Here is a 22782-nt window from a genome sequence, read left to right as displayed (position 1 = left end):
CAAGCCAAGTGATATGAATGACAACGTAATTTTTAAATGATTCGAATAAATATTTTTTTGTTTATATAATGATATTTAGAGGAACGTGGAGTTCAAACTTACATGCGGTTGAGGTAGGTTGACTCTATCATATAAGAAAACTTATTCTCGTAATAGTAAGTAATAAACGATCGCACATCGATCTAAAATAAGAAAATTGCTAATTAAATGAATTTTTTAAAATGTAAGTAAATTGTTTAGGTTTTTTTATATATGTAATTAAAGGAAAACAAAAAACAAAAAGCTTGGGGAAAAAAAAAGGAATGTTGAGTTGTGCGTGACAGAGACACTTCCAAAATCAAAATCAAAGCTTCCCATAATCACTGCAAATAAACAACACAGAATCCTAGAATTTTTAAAAATGTCAATTTTCGAAACGCTGCCCACTTATTACAAGGGTCGTCGTCAGAATGTGGGAAATTCATTTCTGAAAAAGACACTCGAGTAATATCCTTTCTTTTTGCAAAAATAAAAATAAAAATGCACATACTACCCATTTTACATCTTCAGATCAAAATAATCATGTATTCTTATAAGAGAGTTTTTATTTATACACTTATTGAGACTTGAGAGGTCTTATGTTCGAATCCTCTTGTATTTGTCTTCTCATTGTACATGTTTCACATAGCTTGTCCAGTGCAATTTACTCGATCGACGTTGTTTGTATGATACTGGCATTGGCTCGTGAGTTTACTCATAGCGCACCAAAGGTAGCGTTTGTGTGTTCTCTGGTCTAAAAAACAAAATTATTGGAGAAGAGATTTTTAGATGCAATAATTTTCTCTGTTGAGTGAGTAATCGAAGTGAATTTTGATATTTGGTTGCTATATAATTTAAAAATATTATAATTGTATCATTGTTATATTTTTTAATAAAACGATAAACACTCGATCATATCCTCCATTTATGAATTTTGACCGAAGTAAATCAAGATGGAGTATAAAAAAATAAGCATATTGAGGAAAGCAATTATATTTATGGCATGTCTTTGCCATAATTTGATCCATTAAGTTAGTTAAGAAATGAATTCCATTTGTTCAATTTATAAAGGTGTGTTTGGATATGGTAGGAGTGAGCGCCTCTTTGAATTCCACACAGAGGCAATCTTTTAAATAGGAACTTTTACTAGTGAAATAATGGCATTTAATTGGGTAAGTGGAGGACATAATTATGATTGTTTGAAGGTGAAGGAATTAAGCAGTGGAAGAAGATCCCATCTTCAAATTCAAAAATTTTACTGTTTTCATCTCTAAAGTAGACTTGATAAATAAATTTAACTGCAATTTGCTTAAAGTGAAAAATGATGCTTGTTCACTAGCAACAAAATGTGAGAAATTGTAGTTTTCCATTCTTGAAGAAGAATTCGTATGCACTATTTCAAAAACGTCGGTTTTTTATCTGAAAATCTTAGCCCGAGTAGGTTAATAATTTTGGCTCCGCGATTGTTGATACTAGTGCACCGATGCACGCGTTGCGTGCTTGTATAATATTTTTTTATAATTCATTTGATTTATATTTAAATGATAATCAAAATATAATTATAAGAAAAAATGAGGGACTACACTGTAATTTTGATATATAAATTAAAAAATAAATTGAAAATTAAAAGAATAAAAAAAGACTTAAGTGAGAATTAAACATGTGACCTAAACCCCCAAAAAAATGACTCTATCCGTTGAAATACATATAACTGACATTAAAATTTAAATATTTTATTAATATATATAATTATTCAAACAGACCATGACACCAAAGTTATTTACTCTAAGTGTCTCAAACTTAATAAAATAGTATAGATTACTACCTTTTGAACATCTTATAGTTTATTATGCAGTTTATAAATTATTTTAGGTTACACTTGGATTGATGAATTCCAGATCACTAGATTTCAATTAGTTTTATTTTTAAAATAAAATAATATATCAAATCATTAAATCCATACTTTAATATTTTGTATATTAGTAATACTAAATATAATGAATTTCAAATAACATCATTTTTGAGTGATTTGAAATCCATCATAATTAACATAAAATATCATATAAATATGTAAGGGTTCGATTTGTAATCTTAATGAATTTATAAATGCTTTAAGCCCATAAATCTCAAGATAGGTCGAGATTTCGATACAAAATTTTATTATTTTGAATATATGAGAATTTTTTTCTCAAAAATATTTTAGACCCTTCATTTAAGGAATATTTTGTAGTTTACTTCCAGCTTGATAAATTGTCAAATCAAATAACGAGGAAAAGAAAAATTGAGACAATTCTAAAACAGGTTTCCGTGTGGATCAATTGTCGTTCTCTCTCATTTCGTTGTAAAATAAAGTGGCTTTTATTGTGAATATTAGCGTAAATGTCTCATCTCCTCCACTTTTCTGTAGACGGTCTCATGGATCGTATTTTGTGAGACGAATCTCTTATTTGGGTCATCAATGAAAAAGTATTACTTTTTATTGTGAATATCGATAAGGTTGACTCATCTAACAGATAAAGATTCGTGAAACATACTCTTAAAATTATATGAAGATATTGATAATATTACAACCAAATTATTAATGAGTTTCAAAATTAAAGTGAAGATTTTTGTTTTATTTATATAGCCTGAATTTGAATATTCTCCCAAATTACCCTATACTTGATAATTCACGGAGTAAAAGTTAAGGCAAAAACTTGTGTGAGACGGTCTCACGGGTCGAATTTGTGAGACGGATCTCTTATTTGGGTTATCTATGAAAAAGTATAACTTTTTATGCTAAGAGTATTACTTTTTATTGTGAATATGAATAGGGTTGACCCGTCTCACAGATTAGTATCAGTGAGACGGTCTCACATGAGACACACTCAAAAGTTAATTGGAAAATTGCAATAAGAGTTATCCGTCTATTTTATTAAATTTCAATCTCAATTCGTTATTTTAATCATTTTTTCGATGATGGTTTAACAAGACACAATATGTGACTATGGCATGACGTTGATCATGTGTGCATTGTCAAATAATCACTTTCAATTAAAAAAAAAAATTTAAAAATACCACAATTTAAATATATATGACTAAGATTGAAATTGAATAACATAAAAGACCACTATCACAAAAAAATAAATATATACTACCAAAAGTACATATGTATTCGATGATATTGTTTTCTCTAAAATATCTCTATTCTCATAACAATACCCTCAAACACTCAATCTTTCTTCGATCGAACCACCTCAACTACATGATCATCGTTTATTCACGATTCTTATCTATGGATAAAAATTCAATTTATAAAATCACAAAAAATTAAATGTGATTTTTAATTTAATTTCTAATTTTTTAAGTTTTCTTTTTAGCTAATTAAATATGGAAAATGAGGTAAATTAACAATCTATATTTTATATGTGAATTATTCTAAATAGATAATTTGCATGTAATTACAACTTATACACGACTTAACATCTTTTAAATATATGCCAAAAAATTTACGAGTTTTTCTATAAAATACGCATAGAACACTGATGATCATTTCACGATATTACTATGGAACGGAAAAGAAATCGCCACCATGCATGGATATAGCTGAACTAACTAATCCCAGAGCTTCATTGGATTCTTGCACAATGATAAATGAAATATCTAGGTTCTTGTATCATTTTAACAATGGATTGTATCTCTGTATTTCTGATAGAGAAACATACTATTCTTAACCTGCTTTTCGCAACAAATGACGGAGCAAACACTAAATAAACACGGGTATGATACATATGTGTCAATTTATGTAATGATATGATTATGAAGATATTACCCAATACCCACCTTTATATATTTATATATATATATAGCTTGATTTGCGGATTCTTTGAACGAAAAACATTCCTACATCTTGAAGGGAAAGACAGACAGAGATACAAAAGGAAAGCACTAGGGAAGGAGTCCACCCTTTTAAGCAAATTACTCAAATCCCATTATGTTGTTTTAGAAGATTGAAGTCTTTTTTCAACTTAGTGTGACTTTTATTTCTCAAATGGGTACTCGCCAAAGACCCTCTAGTCTTTATCTTTAATCATTAAGCTTATTGTCATTCTCACTTTCTTTCCACATCCACGTTTTAAAAGTTCATAATTAGCCATGATTTTTATTTGTGTAGTTGGTGACTATATCTTACATGGAGGACAACCCACTAGGCCAATATGGAGGAGACCCATTCGTTGGTTTGGTGCCTGCAATGCAGAATGTAGATCTAAATCTTAGTTATTAATTAGCCGAGAGTTGGCTATATGACACATTCCGGTTCTCAACTTGATAATTTGCACCACTCTAAAATGCAAAAATGCCCCGGTATGTATGTTTTTGGATGTTCCATTCCCTATCAACGAAGTGAATACAGCAGCAGCACATGTATTCCAAGCCGGGGACAAATAACTCCGGTAACTATGAACCTCAGCCTAGTGGCTTTTCGGAGAGGGAGATGCAGAAGAGATAGCACTTGGGAATTTAAGATGGATCCAAGGCTTTTACAAAATGGAGTGATTTATGCCTGAACAAAGAATTCGCATATACACTGGTAGGGTAGAGTCGTAAAAGTTGCTTGGAATTTCCCCACTTCCACCAAGACAAAAAGGCCATTCAATTCAGACAGGAGATAAAAAAATTAAAGAGTTCAAAATTATGGAATACAAAGGGTTTCAATTTCTCAGCCCAACACAAACTCCACGCTCCACAAATAACATTCAAAATTACTATCGCAATCTCAAAATATTCAAGTCTTACTGTCGGAGTACCAAAACATAACAAGAAAATCATCGATAACGGCGAAGGGACAATGTTTGGTTCCTCTTCCATGTAGCCCTTCTTGAAGGGCGTGCTTTGTGGTGAAGGTGGCCCTTCCCTCGTAGACCTCTGTATTTCTTTCCTGCTGAGGTAAGTCCCCTCAGTTCTCTGTGTTTGTGAACTGGATTGCATATCCAGTTAACCCTTGGGTCTTTGCGGATTGTAGTATGGGCAGGATCGATCAAGATAACTTCATAATACTTGTAGGTAGAGTCCTGAAATTTACAAGAGGACAAAGAACATGGGTCTTTCAAGTAAATGGGAAGATCAGATGTTTCACCAAAGCATGCAAAACCCGACATTATAAGTAATTAATAACAAGTACATTACGCACAAGCTACTAACTTCTTCCAATTACAAAATCACCAGATAGATAGAAATACAGCATGCCCAAGCTTACCAGATAAGATTGTTCAATCAATGTTTTTTGGTTTCTGAATCTTTTCTTGAAGGTGGTTGGAGGAATGTTTCCCGATTAAGTAAATCACGGGACAATTGACAACCTAAGTAATCTAACAGTCATTGAATGGTTAGCATGTTCACAACTAGGGGTGTTAAACGAATCGGTCCAGGTGGCGAGCTTTCGAGCTGACTCGATGAAATATTTTATTTGTATTCGAACTTATCGAACTCAAGTCAAACCCATGCTATAACTTTTTTCGAGCCGAACTCGAGTTAAATTATTTTATTCAATAACTCGCGAGCTGTTCGCGACCATTAATATTTTATTAACATAATATAATGTAATAATATATATAAATTTCAAACCTTCCGGACATTTCGAGTTTTCAACCAAAGTTCTCGAACCTTGATATCCGAGCAATAGCTCGAATGGTTCATGAATAGGTTAAACTATTTGGAGCCGAAATCGAACTAGAACTTCATTTCGAGCCGAGTTCGAGCGAAAATGTTAGAAATTTTCGAGCTTCTCGAATATACTTAATTCAAGTCAAACTCGAGCCTTAATTGTTTACTATTATTCGGCTCTATTCAGCTCGTTTTCACCCCTATTCACAACCAAGTCAGTTGAGTTATCATGGTTACAGCAGGAAGACAAAACAAAAGCTTTATGTAGCTAAAGCAAAGGCAATAGTTGAGGTTGAAATGTTCACAAATAAAAGATGCAAACCTCGTTGATCCAATAGGAATTCAAAACCCTCAGCCCACCCAGTTTCCTTCCAGCACGCTCTTCTGCAACTGAACGTTTGCTGCGCTGAAATTTCAGCTGCGTAACACCCTGGTTGGTGGGCTTTCCATACACGATACCCTTAGGAACCGGCCTCTTCCTTCCACCGCGTCTTACACGGACACGGTAGATAACATATCCCTGGTAGATATTATTAATACCACTGATCAGCGAACAAACATGATGAAGAATAAACATTTACCAGGATATCAAGAAAACAACAATCTTATCTTAGCCAAGAAAAAAAAGAGAGCAGATCCATCACATTTATCAGCAGCCCATCAAAACGATAAGAAAATCCTTCATATTTACTAAATCACACAATCATGCAAAGCAACTGCATCACAAAGCTAGTACCATGAATCCTCCGAACCCCCACACCAAAATATACGAAAACAAAGAACGCAATCGAACATAAAAAAAAATACCAACCACAAAACAACGCCGTCATCATGATTAAACATATTCGCTTAAAAAACCATTATATATGCATGATCCATTTACTTGCTTAGCTTTGTAACCGAGGCGTCGGGCTTTGTCGGGGCGAGTCGAGTGAGTGACTCGAACAATAGACGGAAGCTGGCGGTACTCCCAGCAGCGCACTCTCAGCAAGAACCTCATAACATCAGATTGCTTTTTCTTCCACAACTCCGATACGTACGTGTACGCACCTGCAATGCAAATCACCCCACCAAATCAAATCATCACAAATAAAAGATCAAAACAGCAAATTTCAGATACAATAACATTATTTAGATGAACCAACAACAAATAATACGTAAAATGCAAATGCAACGAGAAAATTAGGTTTCGCGAAAGGTCAGCTCCGACGCACCCATAGTTGCTGCTGCAGCGGTGGAAGCAGAGAACCAATCTGGATTTGGAGTTAGGGTTTGATTTTTTAAAAAAAAAGTTAATATCGTCAGTTGGGCCTCATTTTGGGCTTATTTATTGGGCCTTTCTAGATGAGTTTTCATTGAAAGGAACCCAGTACTGTTTTTCCAAAATCCAACCTAACTTCACCCAGTTGCAACAGTGTTCTCGTGCATGCGATGAGTGATAATATTAAAAAAAAAAGTGTTAAATAATTTTAATATGAAACAAATTAGATATTATATTAAAATTTTAAAATACTTTTTCTATAAAATAATTATTCTATGCGTAGTATAATTGTTTAAAAATTCAAAAGTATGGATCAAGATAAAAAAAAATATTTTATTAGCATATGATAGTTAAATATAAGATATAATCTATTGAAATAAGTTTTTATGCAAGTTTTTATGATATTTTTTGTCAAACAAAAATGAACTTTCTTTGTACTGTGAGAAGAGATGTATTTTTTGTTTATTAAAACTAATACCATGACCCAAAGTTAGAAATTTTTTTTAAAACAATTTTCGAGCACATTTCTTGTTCTAGTCAGATACTCCTTGCACTATTAATTCATCAGATCACATAAAATATTTTCACTCATAAGCAAACGGTGAATCTTTGACTCTAATACATTTGCTCTTACGTATTTAAAAAAAGATAAAGTAAATTTAATCGTATTTCAACATTTAATAAGGATTCAAGAATCAGTGATTATTTGACATAAGAAGATGTTCATTTTCTAAATTTAATATGTGTAGTACAACATGTAGCATAGTTTATATTAGTGGATGTTATTTCTACTAGACATTGAATTTAAAAAAAATTAATAACAAATTTAAAAATCAATAAATATATCTTATGATATTGTATTAAATTTAATTGCAATAGAATTTAATTTAGTTACCAAATTGATATCTTAAATTTACTTTAGATACGTGGTACACATCATATGCCATATATATGTTAAACAACTAAGATTTGTATTATCTAATCTTATTTAGTTTTTAAATAAAAAAAATAAAATAAATATCAAAAACAACATTTTCTATTATATCGTTTTTATTATATTTCCAATCTATCGTACTATCTAGCTTCTCCGTATATATATAAAAGCAAGGAGTGAGAGAAATTTAGTGGTTATACGCGTAATCTTACAGTTTTAGTTACTAAATAAATTTAATTATTTCTGTTTTCATTTTATTGTGATTTCAATTTGCCATGGAAGGCTATTTTTAGATTTGCTGTGAATAGACCAATTTTAGTGGTTGCGTAAATGATTTTTTAGGTTCGGGGGGGGAATTTGTAATAATAAATTCAAATGATATCAATATTGAATTTATTTCAATTAGAATTATGTTTCACTCTGAGAGAGATTTCTAAACCGATTTAACTCATGAAAAATAAAACAGCTTAAATGAAAGGATTTTTAGGTTCGGGGGAGGAATTTGTAATGATAAATTTAAATGATATCAATATTTGAATTTATTTCAATTAGAATATGTTTCACTCTGAGAGAGATTTCTAAACCGATTTAACTCATGAAAAATAAAATAATATTTTATGTCAAAATTATTATTTTTCATGGTATAAATGGTCTGGGTCGACCCGTCTCGTAGATATAAACCCGTGAGACGATCTCACAAGAGAGCAACGCGATAAAAAAAACAGAAAAAAGAAAACGAGTAGGTCTCCTGTGATAACTGTATCACATGTCTATAACCGTGAGATTTGTTGATATGATCCATAACTATTTTGAACAGTAATATTTTTGGCACGAAAATTAATAATTTTTCATAAGTGTGTCTGGTCAGAATCTGTCGGACAAAATTAACTCGTGATATCGTCTCTCATGATTTTTTGTGAAATTTTTTTTAATGAATTTTGTCAAGTAAAAGATCTGTATCATAAAACTAACTAATGTGACGATCTCATAAAAAAAATTATGTTCCATTAAAACTAGATTGATAGGAGAGTAATTCGATATCCTCTTAATTAAATTTATCTAAAAACAACCCAAACATATTTGAAATCATGGATTAAAACGTACATATGATTTCAAATTATTCAGTCCAAAAGGAATTAAGAACCCGCAATCATAGAAGCTATTTACATTCCTGTCTCAATTTAAATGCAATCAAAATAAATGTTGAGTCAAGATCTCATAAAAGTTATTATCTTTTATCTAATGTCTGATATATTAATATTATCCGATACTAATATTATACATGTGATTAAAAGATATGGAGTGAGTCTCATGTGAGACCGTCTCACGAATCATAATCTGTGAGACGGGTCAACAATACTCATATTCACAATAAAAAATAGTACTCTTAGCATAAAAGTAATACTCTTTTATGGGTGACCCAAATAAGGGATCCGTCTCACAAATAATACCCGTGAAACCGTCTCACATAAGTTTGTTGCCAAAGATATGAATATGTGGATATATACTTTTTGCATCTCATTAAAAAAAGCCACTTCTAACAAACACATATTTGGGAAGGATTTGGATCATCTACTGAGTTGACAAGACAAATATTTAATGATGTTTATTTTTAACAACGAGATGATCACTTGATTCAGTTGGAGGAGATCATATGAGATAAATTTAAAAAATTGTCAAATTAAACAAGATGATCATGTGATCATCTGTAAAAAGTGCAAAATACTTGGTGATGTATTTTCCATACAGTAGATGATCGAAATCCATTTTAGAATCATTTGAAATCAAAGTGTAAATTTATATATCCCTAATTAAGTCCTACAGTGTCTTGGACAATTAAAATATGTCATCGCAATGCATACAAAGCTTTGATTTTTACCAATTAAAAATAAAAATCCAACACACCATGCAGCGTCACCTTTCTCAGTTGTGTGAATAGAAAAGCTACGGACAAAAAACGGTATCTATATAGATAAGAACATGCGGAAGTATCTCGGGGGCGGCAGTAATATGGGTGGAGGGAGCGGTGGAGGTGGCGGGATGCTCAGAAGCGTCCACAGAGCTGTCAGGGGCGGCATCGGCGGCGCGCCGCCTGATCCCTTTTCGCCTTCCGCCGGCTCCGGCTTTGTTTCCACTTCCAGTTCAAGGAAAACGAAGAGGTCTCGTATAAAGCAACCGTCCTCTCCGAACAGAAACTTAAACCTCTCTAATTCTTCTTCTAATAATAACAATAATGGGTCGTCTGCTTTTTCTTCACTGATAAATCTTCCAATTTCTGCTGCTTCCGGTGCGGCTACACCCGCGTGGAGAGCTTGTTCATCTCCTACTTGTGACGATTTAGAGTGGGAGTATGTGGAGGGAAGCGGTGGAGATGAACAGGCGGCGGCGCGTGCGTTTTACGACGATTTTGTGTTTACAAGTACTGTTCCATCTAGAGATGAAGTGAAGAACGCAGTTTCTGCTCTACAACAGTAAGAGTTCTTGAATCTGCCAATTTTTAAGAAGTATTTTAATTCTGTTTAAATTATTATAACTAAATAATTTTATGTTTGTGTTTGATTCAGAAGGATTCTATGACTTTTAAAAGTTCTTGAATATACGCTGGTTCATGAATTCTTGGTATCGTTAAACGGTGTTGAATGTTGATTCTCATCAATTTATTGTTAAGTAATGGGCAAATTAATGACTGAAAATTTGCATGCACGTTTAGGTTCGGTTAGAGCTTTAGAGTACCAGGAAAATCCTTCTTTGAAAATAGATCTTGGTTTCAAGTGATATGAACGAGTGAAGAAACAAGCTCTACTTGGGATTAGTTTTGGTTGGGAAATTAACTTTTTGTTATATGACTTGTTATATTTTGTTTTTTTGGCCTATGAGTACTCAAATTTTGGTTTTTGTGCCAAGTAACTTTGATGTTTTTTACTTTTAATCCTATTTCAATATAGTATTGATTGTTGACTACGACACTAAAAATTTCTAAATGTCTAAAATTGTTGATGTGGTGCAGCTGACGAGTACCAAAATTTGACAAGTTAACTTACTAAAACCCAAAATCGTAAAATTTGGTGGACTAGTCAAATATATTTAGCCATCATGCAGTCTTTAGTTGTATAAATACTGATAGAGCTTATGTTTTGAGTTATTTATCTCCAGGGTTGCTGGTATACAATGTCCAAATGAAGAACTTGCAGATGATTCAGGCACGAATTTTCCCAGCGGAGATAGAAGTCCGATGGGGACAACAAAGAGTATATCTTCTGACGAGCTCGAGTCGGATTGGGTCGAGTCCTTTCCGTATCTCTGTGATTATAAAATGTTGCAACCTCAAGGATCACAGAGAGTTTATGATGCCTTCCATTTATTGCAGACCGATCCTTCTGTTGAGGTTCTTCATCAATACTATCTTGTTTCTGTCTATTTTATTCGAGCTACAGCAGAAAGTTCTGCTACTTCTTGAACACACACAGAGCTTTCGCCTTTGGGCGAAAATCGTAATACAAACGTGAGAAGTTTCACTTTTATTGTTCGAGATTTGATTTACTGAAATGTGATACTTATTTTAGAGGATGGTGATTTCTTTATCATCCGACAAAGCAGTTTGGGAGGCTGTCTTGAACAATGATGTCGTTAGGGAGCTCAGAAGTTCGATTACTCAAGGTTTGTCTGAAACGCCTGCACTAAATCTTGAAAATGTGAAACAATTATGAATTCAGTGTAACTCGAGTTTCATTGCTAAACTTCTCGAGTAGTTGATGATGAAGTAAGGGAAAGCGCTGAGGCCTCCCCTGATGATGGATCCAATCCATTGAAGGATATTATGGATAGGGTTTTCAATAACGCTAGAGCGAAAATCATGGAGCTGATTAACAAGATCACGGAGATCGCGCATGACATTTTTCATCCTTCAGACGAAGGCGAGAGAGATTGTATTATGGATCCTGTCGAGGAGAAGCTTAGAACTTCTTTGCTTCTTTCCGTTGTCGTCCTATTGATAGTTGTTATAAGTCGAGTCCAGAGCGCTTGATCATAAATCTGTCGAGTTCATTGATGCTTCCTAGCGTTGTGCAGCATTATATCGAGGGATTTCGATCTTGTATTGTGTATTCATGTTGTTGAGGTCGTCGGATGTGTAACTGGTACATGGGGGTTATGTGTAAAATAAACCAATCTTTTTCAATCAGAACTTGGATATTTAGATTGTTAATCAAGTGGAGCTGAAATATCAGCTACTAGAACCTATCACAATCCATTTTTAAACTATTAGAATTCTGGATCTGATGGAAGTGGATCAAGTAGGATGCCACTTGTGAAGTGTTCAGAAAATTTTTACAATTTGACACTAAATGTATACCTGAGGTTGATGTTAATATCAAACTTCATTATCATCAAAATGTCACTTTCTACAATTTGTTTCTGAATTTTGCCCTGCTCTCGATGTAGTACCATCTTTTACTCCTACGTCGTTGAAATCATTTTCTGCAGTTTTGAAGCCATGTACAAAACTTGATAGGACCGAATGGCGTTTATCCCAAATTGATTACATTATCCAGCATCGAATCTATATCAGGACTCACAACTGCCCGTTTCATCAGTGCCCCTAATTCACAGCAGTGTCTATCGCTGGTATTAAAAGCCACAATATTTTGAGCAAATGTGCATTCAGAGCCAGGAGAAACCTGCAAGATAAAAGGGTTATGTAATTGCGATCCACGAAAATGAGAGCAAAATTATTCAAACATCAGCATACTTTCAGAATTATGCAGGGGCAATGTCGGTGGTTGAAATAGACAAACTCGTTACCTTAAAGATATATCTTCACTAATCTTGTGTCATTATTAAACTAATGAAAGAGTAGGCTACTCACATCATACAGGATATCTCCTAGCTTCAATTTAACATTGCCACTTTTGTATACCAGCATCTTGCCCATGTATCCTTTAGGCAACTCCTCCAAACCAATTTTTTTTCTCGAATCATATCCATTCCCAGATATTCCTTTACCCTTTGTGCTGGTGGAGACACTTGGAGCGCTGCCAGCTATCTGTTTCCCTTTAGCAGCAGCAGACAGAGGCGCTGATGGAAAAGAGCTACCAAGTATCTCTTTCTGATTTGCATCTGATTTATCGAGTACCTTCAAGCTATGAGCTCTATCTCCCCTGTTGGTTCTCGAGTCTACCCTGTCTAGAGGTAGATTAGCAGGAAACTGAAATAGAAGCATCTTTGGTGTATCATCTTGGTCCTGTGATGAATATATATTGCATTAATTCACCCTCATTATATACATCAGCATGCGTGAGCTGGTAGGTATGGTTTAGGGGTGGAGGGGAGTAGTGTGGAACTGGTGAGGCAGATTACCAACCAGCAAGTCAAGATCTTTAGCTGAACAAAGTGTGTTCTCATCATACTTGGCATTGTCCTCAAATTCAGCTTCATCAAGAAGTTCTGGGAAAAAGGAAACAGGAAGATAGCTAAGCTTTCCCCGATACTTACGGTTTCCCAAGATTAAGATCTTGTTTTTTTTTATGAAAGACAAAAATCAGAAAGAGCTCTATTGTTGAAGTACCGCATTGCACTTAGGAAATACCTGGATCTCCTGAATAAGGCCTCCTCAAAGGAAGGGTAACAGGATAATTACTATGTTCATAATCCTGTAAGCATCACAAAATAATAGGTTTATAAAGCACAATTATATTTCTGTCGCTTTTTCGGGATGAAAAAAAAATCGGAGTTAAATATCAATATATTACTACCCAGGGTTCCATGTATTCTCTTTTCTTCTTTTTGATAACAGCATCGGTTGAATCTGTACCAGTTTCCGCAATTTCTATTTTATCAGTTGAGGGTGAGGCAAAACTGATTTGCTTATTATCAAATGCCACCTCTTCAGCATCAGCGGCTTCACTTTTATCCTCGGCCCTTTCCCTTGGTTTGCCAAAGGTTCGTAAGGGCGTTGACGCGACTCCATGGGAAAATACAACTTGAACCGAAGCTGTAGTTTTCAATGCTCATACTATGTTATTTATACTCTTAAGTATCCATACATAAACTAGCAAAGCAGCAGACACTGAATAAAGGAACAAATGCAGAAGCTAATGAGAAGAGCAGGAAAGGAGATTACATTTTTTCTCAACTTTAGATCCACGCCTTGCTAGATCCTGCAATGGAAAATTATAGCTGTAAAAAAACTTGCAGCACATTATCATTCTATAAACTTGCTGCCCTATCCCACAGCAGAACAAAAGAAGGTATAGAGACAAAAGAGGTATTGGTAGAGCGTTCATCAGTTTGTCAATCCTTAATCTCCTGTTTTTCGAGTTCCCATGAATTATTTGGAAATACTGGCTCTTTCCCTTGATGGAAAACTTTATTTGATCTTTCTATCAATATACATGACGTAGAGAGAATCCCAAATCAAGGAGAAGTTTTATATGACTTCTTTAGTATGGAAGCTTCCCTCAATTTAAATATCAAGATTTTTGTTTGTTAATGTTGTCTCCACCAGGTCAAAAGTTGCAAATAAAAAATACAAAAAATAAAAAATAAAACCAAATACATAATTGTAAACAGTAATCTTTAAATCCCAATCGAGGTAAACTTTTTGGAAGCATATAATAATTAATAACCTACATAATAACCGAAAGTTAACCAAACTTCTGTTTGTGGGTGGGATTTTCCCCAATTTCCCAAACTTTTCTAAACGAAAATTATTTTATATTAATTGTTTAATATTATTTACAAATTAAAAATAACAATAAGACATGATGTGTATATCTTTTATTAATATATATATATATATATATATATATATATATATATATATAAATAAAAAGGGAAAGGCAATAAATAATCAGAGAGTATATAAATAAAAGGTCAAAAGCTCGAATCAGAGATAGAGAGATCACCTCGACTCGGCGAAGAAGAGCTCGCTGTTCAGCTTCGACGTCATCGCTTCCAACATCCTCAGCTACTGTTTCACTACCAATTTTTTAAATTTTAGAAAAAAAGTGAGTGTGTGTGTGCGGATAAACATCTGAAGGGATAAAATTATTGAGTTGAGCTATACATTTTGGTGGTCGCGGATTTCGCAGGTCTGCGAGGAGGGCCTTTGGGAGCGAATTTTACCTGGGAAAAATGATTTGAATAGATTGAGAAGTTGATGGAGAAAACCAAAAAAGAAAAGAATGATCAAGTGCGAACCTTTCTTGGACTTTCAGAAGGGGGATCTGGATCCATGAAATGAGCGGGCGATTTTCAAATCACTTAATCCTGTGATATTGAATGAGAAAAAAATCAGTTAGCCATGATTCAAACGATGAAAAATCGAAGGTATTTCTGCAAAATCTAGAGTTTGAGAACGGGGGCGAAGACGAAAAATAGGGGAAAAAAGGGGCTGGGAGGGTTCGAACTTGCGAACGCCTGGAAAAGTGTCACGGGTGATTGCCAATCTTATCACGTTAGATATTTGTTCTCGTTTCTTAATTATGATATTAATATAAAAGTTTAATTAATTTATTTGATAATATATTTTAAGACAATTTTCCTATTCACTTACATCAGTGATTCAGTGTCCAGTGAATGAGAGATGAAAATATGTGGCGATCAAATTCTTTGCTATTATAATTGAATATTCTCCTGTAGAGTTTATAATTTTCAAAATTACTCCTTCATTTAATTTTTTTTTACTAACGATTGAACTTTCAAAAATTATTTTTCGGTGGGTACTGAATAAACCTTCAAGTTGACATAATAATTTGCAAATAACGTTAATAAACAATTTCATGATATTTTACTTTCACTTTCAAGTAAGCTTGATTTATCTTTCTAGAAAATATTTGGACTCCAAGATTTCATTTTTAGTACGTATAACTTTGTGTTTGTAATAATGGACAACGTATAAAAAATTTATGTATGACGAATTTATTTTTTATATTTAAATAGCTATCATAAAAAGATATATATGTTATAAAATTTTTATTATATAAAATATTTTGATAGTTGGTGAAAAATAAGTTCAAATATTTTTTTCAACTTCATTTATGTTAAAATAGGATTTAAATACGTAGATGTTTCCCCATGCGAGGATGGGGGTGGACCTAACGTGATGAAGATCAAACTCAGAGAAATTTGGTGGTAAATTAATTTTTAAATCGAGAAATTGTTGAAGTGAACCCGCATACCTTACTACAAACGGAAAGAAAAAATAGAGAACTTGGTGATTGGCACGAAAATTATATAAAGATTATTTCGTTGATATTCTCGTTTACAATAAAAAAAGATTTATCGAAAACGATTCCAAGTGAGAAGACGTTTGTTTTTAGAATTGTTGAAGCTTTACATATTAGTGTGTCTTACTTTGTCAAACGAAGAGATTCACCCAATAATCTTGGATTGTCATCACTTCAGAAAGTTGCGGATCGGATGCGGCTGCCTGCATATGAATTATGATGTTATAGGCAGTGTTGTTGACGAATATTTGAGGATATGTACATTGACAATGTTTGAGAACATTTTATAAGGCGTTGTACGATATAATTTCTTAGTAATATTTAAGACAACCAACATATGCAGATGTTGCTAAGTTAAATGCAGAAAATGCTCCAAAGGATTTCCTATGATGCATGGAAGCATTGATTACATGTACTGAACTTGGAAGAATTGTCTGATAGTTTGGACATGACAATATCAAAGTGGACATCAAAAAGAACCTTTAATCATTCCAGGTACGGAACTAATGGGGAATGGGTGGGTGCGACTACCCCCTCAATTTTTTAATTTTATTGACTAGAGATCTAAAAATAATTATATTTTTTCACTTTCCTCCATAATACTTGCTATTGTACTCCTAAATTTTGCCCACAACCCTTATTTTCTGGCTTCGTCCCTGAATCATACACATGCGTTGCATCTAAAGATTTATGGATTTGACATGCATATTTCGACGCACCATAATACAACAACGATATCAACGTATTGGAGATGTACTAATTTGTTTTTAAACCTTGCAAAATGAGAAGCACCTCTAGTTCGAACTGAGGTGAACCAGAACAAGTATGACATGAGATACTATCTCGCCGAAAATATTTATCCATCATTCTAAAAGAACCGCTATACTTTAATGTCTAGAAGGTAAGTGTGTGAAACCATGATTTCAAAAAAGCTCTTCAATTAATTTTCAATTAGGTATTATATCATAATTTACGCTTAAATCAAAGCGAAGCTCGATATTTGGAGCAAAACGTTTAGAGGCTCAAATAATTTTTTCCCGTAAGATTTATGAAGTTACTCTCCATATTTCTACTCTTTTTGTGATTGATAGTAGTTTTAGAAATACATGTATATTTTGATTTTTGTCCCCTTTGTGCTTCTTCTCTTAGGGTAGACACTCTTTTCTGACCCACGTGGATTTTATATCAAACTTGGGACTCAACTTGTACATGCAATGCGTGAGCCTGCATACAAATTTTTGCCAATAATCCAAATTTGGCAACTGTGTTCAAGTGAACAGAAGCTGATCCATTTGAAATACGGGGATACCAGATTTTACAACGAATGAGTGTTTCAAATTTTCAATACGACTATGAAAACAAAACCCATTAATCTACTAAATTTTTTTTATACTCATAAACGTATATACAGGGATAATAGTTTGCAGCAGACCACAGAAAACTATCTTGGGGTGGGTTAACAGCTTCGAGATGATGAGGGTTTCTTGATGATAGCTAACACCAATCTGTGAAAGTAGTGACAAGAAAATAAGGTTCAAACCATTGACTACCGAGTGTCATTCGGAAAACATTCTAGTCGTAAGCATCTACAAAATAAACAATTGAAAAATGGCCAAGTCCATGAATCCACAGCAAATGAGGGGAGGTTCCTGTTACGTTCTTTGGTTTTGAACCCTTTTAAATGGGAAAAAGATTGTCAAAGTAAACAATTAAAAATCTATTATTCAAGAATTGTTAAATGGAACTTTTCTGAAACAATTTATTTCGAAGTGAATGGAGAAAGACTGAAAAACCGTCAATCATTCATGTTCTCAAAGACAGTAAGGCACCCATTCTTTAAACATGATTCGGTTGAGGAAAGTGCCAAACATGCAGATGCACTGAAGAAAGTACAAAATAACATATGCCAATCTGATTTAAAATGTAAGATTTACTTAACCATGACAATCTGAATATAAAGAGAGAATCATAAGAGCAAGCAATTTTGAGCTGGTCATCAATGAATATTAAAAACTTGAATATGGTGAATTCGCTCTCTATTGACAATCTTCAGCGGTTCTACCCCCAAAAAATATGGCTTATGTAAATTGTCAGCCTAACGCAAAACCATAGTTGCTCTTCTAATCAAATTTTCCCAATTTCAGCGAATTAAATGAAAGGCTGTTGCTGAAAAATATGCAAATTTTATACTAACAGAACACCACAAAATAAGTAAAACAATGGCCCGTGGATTTACCTTGAACTCAGGAGCTGGAGCTACCTAGATCGAAGTCCATCGTGTAATCATATTCTATGGTAGGAATCACAGAAGCCATGAATTTCAAAAACAAGAAGAGGTACCTGTAAGAAATTATATTTACAAACAGAATTTAAATGAATCAGGGCAAAAAACGATCAGTCGAAATCAAATAATATAATCCTTGTATCAAGCTCCAATGAAATTTTTGCATTAAAATGAAAACCAAAACGGTGGAAATTTAACACATTTAATACAAGAATCCTTTGGGATTTGACAATCATTTTGTTAAAACCTCGGAATTAGAAAAATCCGCATTTGCAAGGCTTATTTTTCCAATTTACAATTTAATGAGTATTTAAATAAATCAATTAAAGGGCTGTTTCTCAATATTTTGAGCTCATATATTCGAGTCTCACAACAGACCAACCTTGATTCTCCACTTTTTCTACCTCCTTGCTTAGTAATTGCTATGAGATTCAATAGTGAATCAATACGTTTTTCAACTAACTTCTGTTTTTTAAGTATACCGATTTTCTATACTTAAAGAAAATCTCATCAATATGTAAATCATAATATGGAGACCTGTTCAATAATCTATCTAGCTAACCAAATTTTAGGCTATGAAAACATGTCTTTTTATCTAGTTTCTGGTTTGCCACATGGAGTACATATAGAGAATAACAAACAAAACAAGAAAAATAACAACAGGATTTACATTTCAGACTAGGCCATTGCATTTCAGACTAGACATGTTGAGCAGCTATTTGGTTATATATCAGGGATTAATCTTCTCGAGGATGAGGGTAAATCTGACGTGACTTTCTAACAAAGCATTATAAAAACAGTCATATTGACAGTCTTCCCAAGTAGGAGTCAAAATACTAGTGATTGTGAGGAAAATGAATGACTCAAGGCAGAACCAATAGGAAAACAATAGCTGGCAAATAAAAGGTAGGAGAAAATAAATACTTGTCAACTTCAGGCTCTACTCCTCGTGACATTAGAACATCGATGATTTTCTTCATCACTGCCCCATGGCGACATGGATGTACAGAAGCATGTTTTCCAGGCAAGTGCGGATGGTCTTCAATGGTGACCTGATAGCAATGTTAAGAAATATTATTCGTTACCTAGTCAGATACTTGGAGTAATGATCAAATAATTTGAGACCTAAAACTCTCAGCCCCGATCTTCCTCTCTTTTTTAGGGTTATTGAGGTCTTATAAATCAGCAGTACAGATTAAAACATGACTACAAATAGCCAAAGAAGATCAAATAAAAAAAATTGTGCCCTATAAATGGACTAGGGCACCAAAATATGCTAAAATAATAACTCACCGTTTTGCGAGCATGGTCTTGACTAACATCTTCAAGAACAAGTTCTGGTTGTAGAAGCATCCTCGACTGCCATTGACCAGTAACAAATATTGTTATTCCTAATAAATGGAAACATTTCCATAACCGGGCACAAACATCTCACTAATTGTCTGATTTTGTTAAATAGAAATTAAAAATGAACCATGAAGATTAAAAATTAAGGCAACTGACCTCGTCATAACCAGTGAGCCATACACGGGGAGTTTGGTAGTATTTGTCATATCTGAGTCAGAGAATATCATATAAGGTGCAAGAAACTAAAAGTATTTATGGGTTTCAAGAGCAAAGATGGCCTACGTTATGCTAACATCATATGTTCGTGTTCGTAGAATGTTGTCATCATCAGGTTCGTGGGCCACAAGGTATACATTCTGAAGCATTGCCTGCATTCAACAAAAAGTTAAAAATAGTAATATTATTATTAATCGGCTACATCATTTTCTCATTATCCATGTCAAGCATACATAGGTACGGAAAATCCATTTTAGTTGTATGTTCGTCATTTGCTTGTTTCTCAGGTTCACTTTAGCTGGCTGATGTATTATTCTAGTTGCCATCTTGCCTCAAACCCAGACAGTGAAAACAATCCACAAATGTTGAAAAATTCATCACATCAATCTTCATTTAAAAACAAATTCAAGGATTACAGTATGATTGATTCATATGCAAATAAATGAGGATGACTAAAAAGAGTCCAAGAAAAGGAAAAGGTTCTCCACGAGGAGATTTTGAACTTTAAACATGTGTGTTGCCAGAAGGCCTGAACCGTCTTAGACTCACTTGACTGTGCTCAAGGAATCAAGGATAAGCAAAACAATTTTTAAAATTAATAAATAACACCAATAGTTTAGCAAGTGGTACTGTCTAACTACTTCTCTAAAAGCATAAATAGTCAGCACGCTCAATAAATACTAACTCACAGGATCATTTTCAACAAGGTTGTCTGCATCATCAAATTCTGCCATATCTGGAATCTCCTCCTCTTCCTCGCCACCAAAATAAGATGGGATTGACTGAATTGTATTCTTTTTGCTGATTTCAAGTGTCTCCATGGAGGGTAAGTTTTCATCTTCGTCGTCTATGCTTTCTAATGAGCACAGCAAAATGTCGTTGAGGAAGACTAGTACATAAAATAATAAATATTACATATTCGCAACTCAATTAATAAAACCACTGATACACCTTTAGGTTTGCCATGAGTTGCCAACCAACCATCATTCTCATCATTCTCAAGTAAAACTTCACCTCCAGCAGCCTCATATTCTTCTTCTATAGAGGAAGCTCTACGTAGACAGGGGACTGCAAGTAGAAAGCTCGCTAAGTAAGAATAATATAAAAAGAAAAGACAGAAAGGCAAAGTACATGCATGATATTGTAAAATGATAAATATAGGTGAAACGCGGCTTATTCTCTAAGAAAGCCATGGCATGTGGCATTTGGTGGTAGAAATTCTACAGGCCCGTGTATGATTAACAAAATAAAAAAACTGACATAAAAAGGCTTTGGAATGACCTATCTTTGGGCAACATTTGTTCAATAGTATAATAAATGAATATCCTATTGAAGATAAAAACCTCAAGACTAACCAATTACCAGCACGCGTAAATTCAGTGACTCGTTATATTATTCATAATTGCACTTTTGAGCAAACGCCAGCATTTGCCAGAATCCTAGGAAACCACTTACCATTTCTAGTTATCAAGAATTGTTTTTCCGTAGGCAAATATGATTTCCTCTTGCTAGGTTCACCTGATTCCCTGAGGATCAAGAAGTAAAACATGAGCAAAATAATCTCACCGTATCTCACCTGAAATAACTGTAAAAATTCCTTTCACGCAAAATCAAACTTTCAACTATGCCATGTCTCTTACTTGGAGAATCACAGCGTGATTGCAAAATTGACACTATAAGGCGCACAATAAGAACCCCCACCACATTTTAGCAATGAAGTTCTAATCTGAATATATGATGATCAATTTCAAATTCACTGAATAGCAGGAGTCAGCTATGCCTATTGGGTTAAGACCCAACTGCCACATCCCAAGAAACAACCTTTTGACTCACAAATTAAATTTCACTTCACCGCCATAAAAAAAAATCAGTTACCGCATTTTAGCTCCACGATAATCCATTAGCAAATCAGGTTAAACCAAACTAAAAAACCCAGACAAAGATAGAACTGCGAATACACAAGACGGATTGGCAATCAATGAAAATAAGGATTCGGGATCAAGGGCAAGAGCCGGAAATTTACCACGCCCATGTGGGGCACTTGGAAACAAGGTTATCCCCAGCGAGGATGAACTCATTGATGGTAAGAACGCCTTTCTCTTTGAAGGCGGAGACGGTGCGGGGACTCGTAATTCGCTCCACCGTCCCCTTGAAGGCTTCGTGGATTTTCTGTGACAGCACCATCCTCGAAATCCGCCGGAATCGGAATCACGAATCTAGGTTCCCCGCGATTTTGATTGGGTATAGGAGAGAGACGGGAAAATCGTGGCAAGCTGATTCTTCTTGTGCAAAAGGAATTTGACTCGCAACTTTCTTGTTATTTAATTTAAACTAGTACTCGAAATACAGTTCGTTTTTTCTTTAAATAAAATAAAAAACAAATAAAAATAAAAATAAAAATAAAAATAAAATACAAAATTGATGTTTTTCAATTAAGATATCAATTAAGCGTAGATAAAATAGTAGGAAAATTGAAACCAAATCGAGACGTATAATAAAATACAATGTCATCAAAAAAATATTTATTTTCTCCTATAGATGCTTCAAAGATTGGCCGATAGTTAAACCTGCAATAACTTAACATTAAGTACTATGTCGACGAACTGAATCAGTATATAAACTTTATCACGAAAGAAAAATGAAATGACATAATGCAAATGTTTTCCAATTAATTGATGAAACATGAGAAGAAATTACGATTATATTATAACTTAATTGCCAATAAAACCAAAATTATTAAGTAAATTAGTCATTTTGTATCGTCTCCTCTTTTTTTAGTCATGGGATGACATCTTATTTACCAAAATAAAATACACTTTGTGTCCTTTGATGTTTTTGTACGAAAATGTCACTC

General features: G+C 33.8%; 4 protein-coding genes across 9 annotated transcripts in view; 1 reads left to right on the top strand and 3 right to left on the bottom strand.

The window, feature by feature from the left end:
* Positions 1-4667: 4667 nt before the first annotated feature.
* The window catches only part of LOC140825527 (large ribosomal subunit protein eL15-like), a 92575-nt gene continuing 74460 nt past the window's right edge, over positions 4668-22782 (bottom strand). The window contains exons 1-4 of one of the 2 annotated variants that reach the window (XM_073187369.1): positions 6876-6974; positions 6545-6711; positions 5984-6181; positions 4668-5069 (exon numbers count right to left, since the gene is read on the bottom strand). In XM_073187369.1, the coding sequence (XP_073043470.1) occupies positions 4824-5069; positions 5984-6181; positions 6545-6711; positions 6876-6879 (615 nt within the window). In that variant the 5' untranslated portion in view covers positions 6880-6974 and the 3' untranslated portion in view covers positions 4668-4823. Of the gene's footprint in view, positions 5070-5983; positions 6182-6544; positions 6712-6875; positions 6975-22782 lie in introns of those variants that run through there. The other variant, XM_073187374.1, reaches the window with a different exon arrangement.
* Positions 9837-12039, top strand: LOC140825509 (uncharacterized). The gene is made up of 4 exons (XM_073187346.1): positions 9837-10327; positions 11010-11241; positions 11420-11513; positions 11606-12039. The coding sequence occupies exons 1-4, from the start codon at positions 9837-9839 to the stop codon at positions 11878-11880; spliced, it is 1092 nt and encodes a 363-aa protein (XP_073043447.1). The 3' UTR covers positions 11881-12039.
* Positions 12141-15299, bottom strand: LOC140825499 (uncharacterized). 2 transcript variants are annotated; one of them, XM_073187335.1, is made up of 10 exons: positions 15263-15299; positions 15054-15122; positions 14920-14978; positions 14759-14831; positions 13975-14011; positions 13607-13845; positions 13441-13504; positions 13216-13298; positions 12721-13095; positions 12141-12532 (listed from the first exon to the last, which is right to left on the bottom strand). In XM_073187335.1, the coding sequence occupies exons 2-10, from the start codon at positions 15087-15089 to the stop codon at positions 12380-12382; spliced, it is 1119 nt and encodes a 372-aa protein (XP_073043436.1). In that variant the 5' UTR covers positions 15090-15122; positions 15263-15299; the 3' UTR covers positions 12141-12379. The 2 variants fall into 2 exon arrangements, with proteins under 2 accessions (XP_073043436.1, XP_073043426.1); XM_073187325.1 differs by having other exon boundaries at positions 15054-15277.
* On the bottom strand, positions 17355-22239 carry LOC140825479 (autophagy-related protein 3). 4 transcript variants are annotated; one of them, XM_073187311.1, is made up of 10 exons: positions 21952-22239; positions 21384-21454; positions 20880-20996; positions 20618-20784; positions 19995-20080; positions 19869-19920; positions 19659-19724; positions 19290-19417; positions 18318-18421; positions 17355-17756 (listed from the first exon to the last, which is right to left on the bottom strand). In XM_073187311.1, exons 1-9 carry the CDS (start codon positions 22110-22112, stop codon positions 18325-18327), a joined length of 945 nt encoding a protein of 314 aa, XP_073043412.1. In that variant the 5' UTR covers positions 22113-22239; the 3' UTR covers positions 17355-17756; positions 18318-18324. The 4 variants fall into 4 exon arrangements, with proteins under 4 accessions (XP_073043412.1, XP_073043388.1, XP_073043396.1 ...); XM_073187287.1 differs by having other exon boundaries at positions 17355-17586; positions 21952-22238; XM_073187295.1 differs by lacking the exon at positions 17355-17756 and adding an exon at positions 17867-18029.

This window comes from Primulina eburnea, chromosome 1 (assembly GCF_022965805.1).
Source record: "Primulina eburnea isolate SZY01 chromosome 1, ASM2296580v1, whole genome shotgun sequence".
In the NCBI taxonomy this organism is placed as follows: Eukaryota; Viridiplantae; Streptophyta; class Magnoliopsida; order Lamiales; family Gesneriaceae; genus Primulina; species Primulina eburnea.
This window is presented reverse-complemented; position numbering and strand designations above follow the sequence as displayed.

Bases quoted from the DNA above. Each gene is read 5' to 3' on its own strand.
- LOC140825509 (XM_073187346.1), top strand. From the start codon at position 9,837: ATGCGGAAGTATCTCGGGGGCGGCAGTAATATGGGTGGAGGGAGCGGT. The intron at 10,328-11,009 runs GTAAGAGTTCTT...ATTTATCTCCAG, and splicing joins GCAGTTTCTGCTCTACAACA to GGTTGCTGGTATACAATGTC. The intron at 11,514-11,605 runs GTTTGTCTGAAA...CTTCTCGAGTAG, and splicing joins CAGAAGTTCGATTACTCAAG to TTGATGATGAAGTAAGGGAA.
- LOC140825499 (XM_073187335.1), bottom strand. From the start codon at position 15,089: ATGGATCCAGATCCCCCTTCTGAAAGTCCAAGAAAG. The intron at 14,832-14,919 runs GTATAGCTCAAC...AAAAATTGGTAG, and splicing joins AAATCCGCGACCACCAAAAT to TGAAACAGTAGCTGAGGATG. The intron at 13,505-13,606 runs GTAGTAATATAT...TGATGCTTACAG, and splicing joins GAGAATACATGGAACCCTGG to GATTATGAACATAGTAATTA.
- LOC140825479 (XM_073187311.1), bottom strand. From the start codon at position 22,112: ATGGTGCTGTCACAGAAAATCCACGAAGCCTTCAAGGGGACGGTGGAG. The intron at 20,785-20,879 runs GTGTATCAGTGG...TGTGCTCATTAG, and splicing joins AACTCATGGCAAACCTAAAG to AAAGCATAGACGACGAAGAT. The intron at 19,921-19,994 runs GTAGGCCATCTT...TCTCTGACTCAG, and splicing joins ACATATGATGTTAGCATAAC to ATATGACAAATACTACCAAA.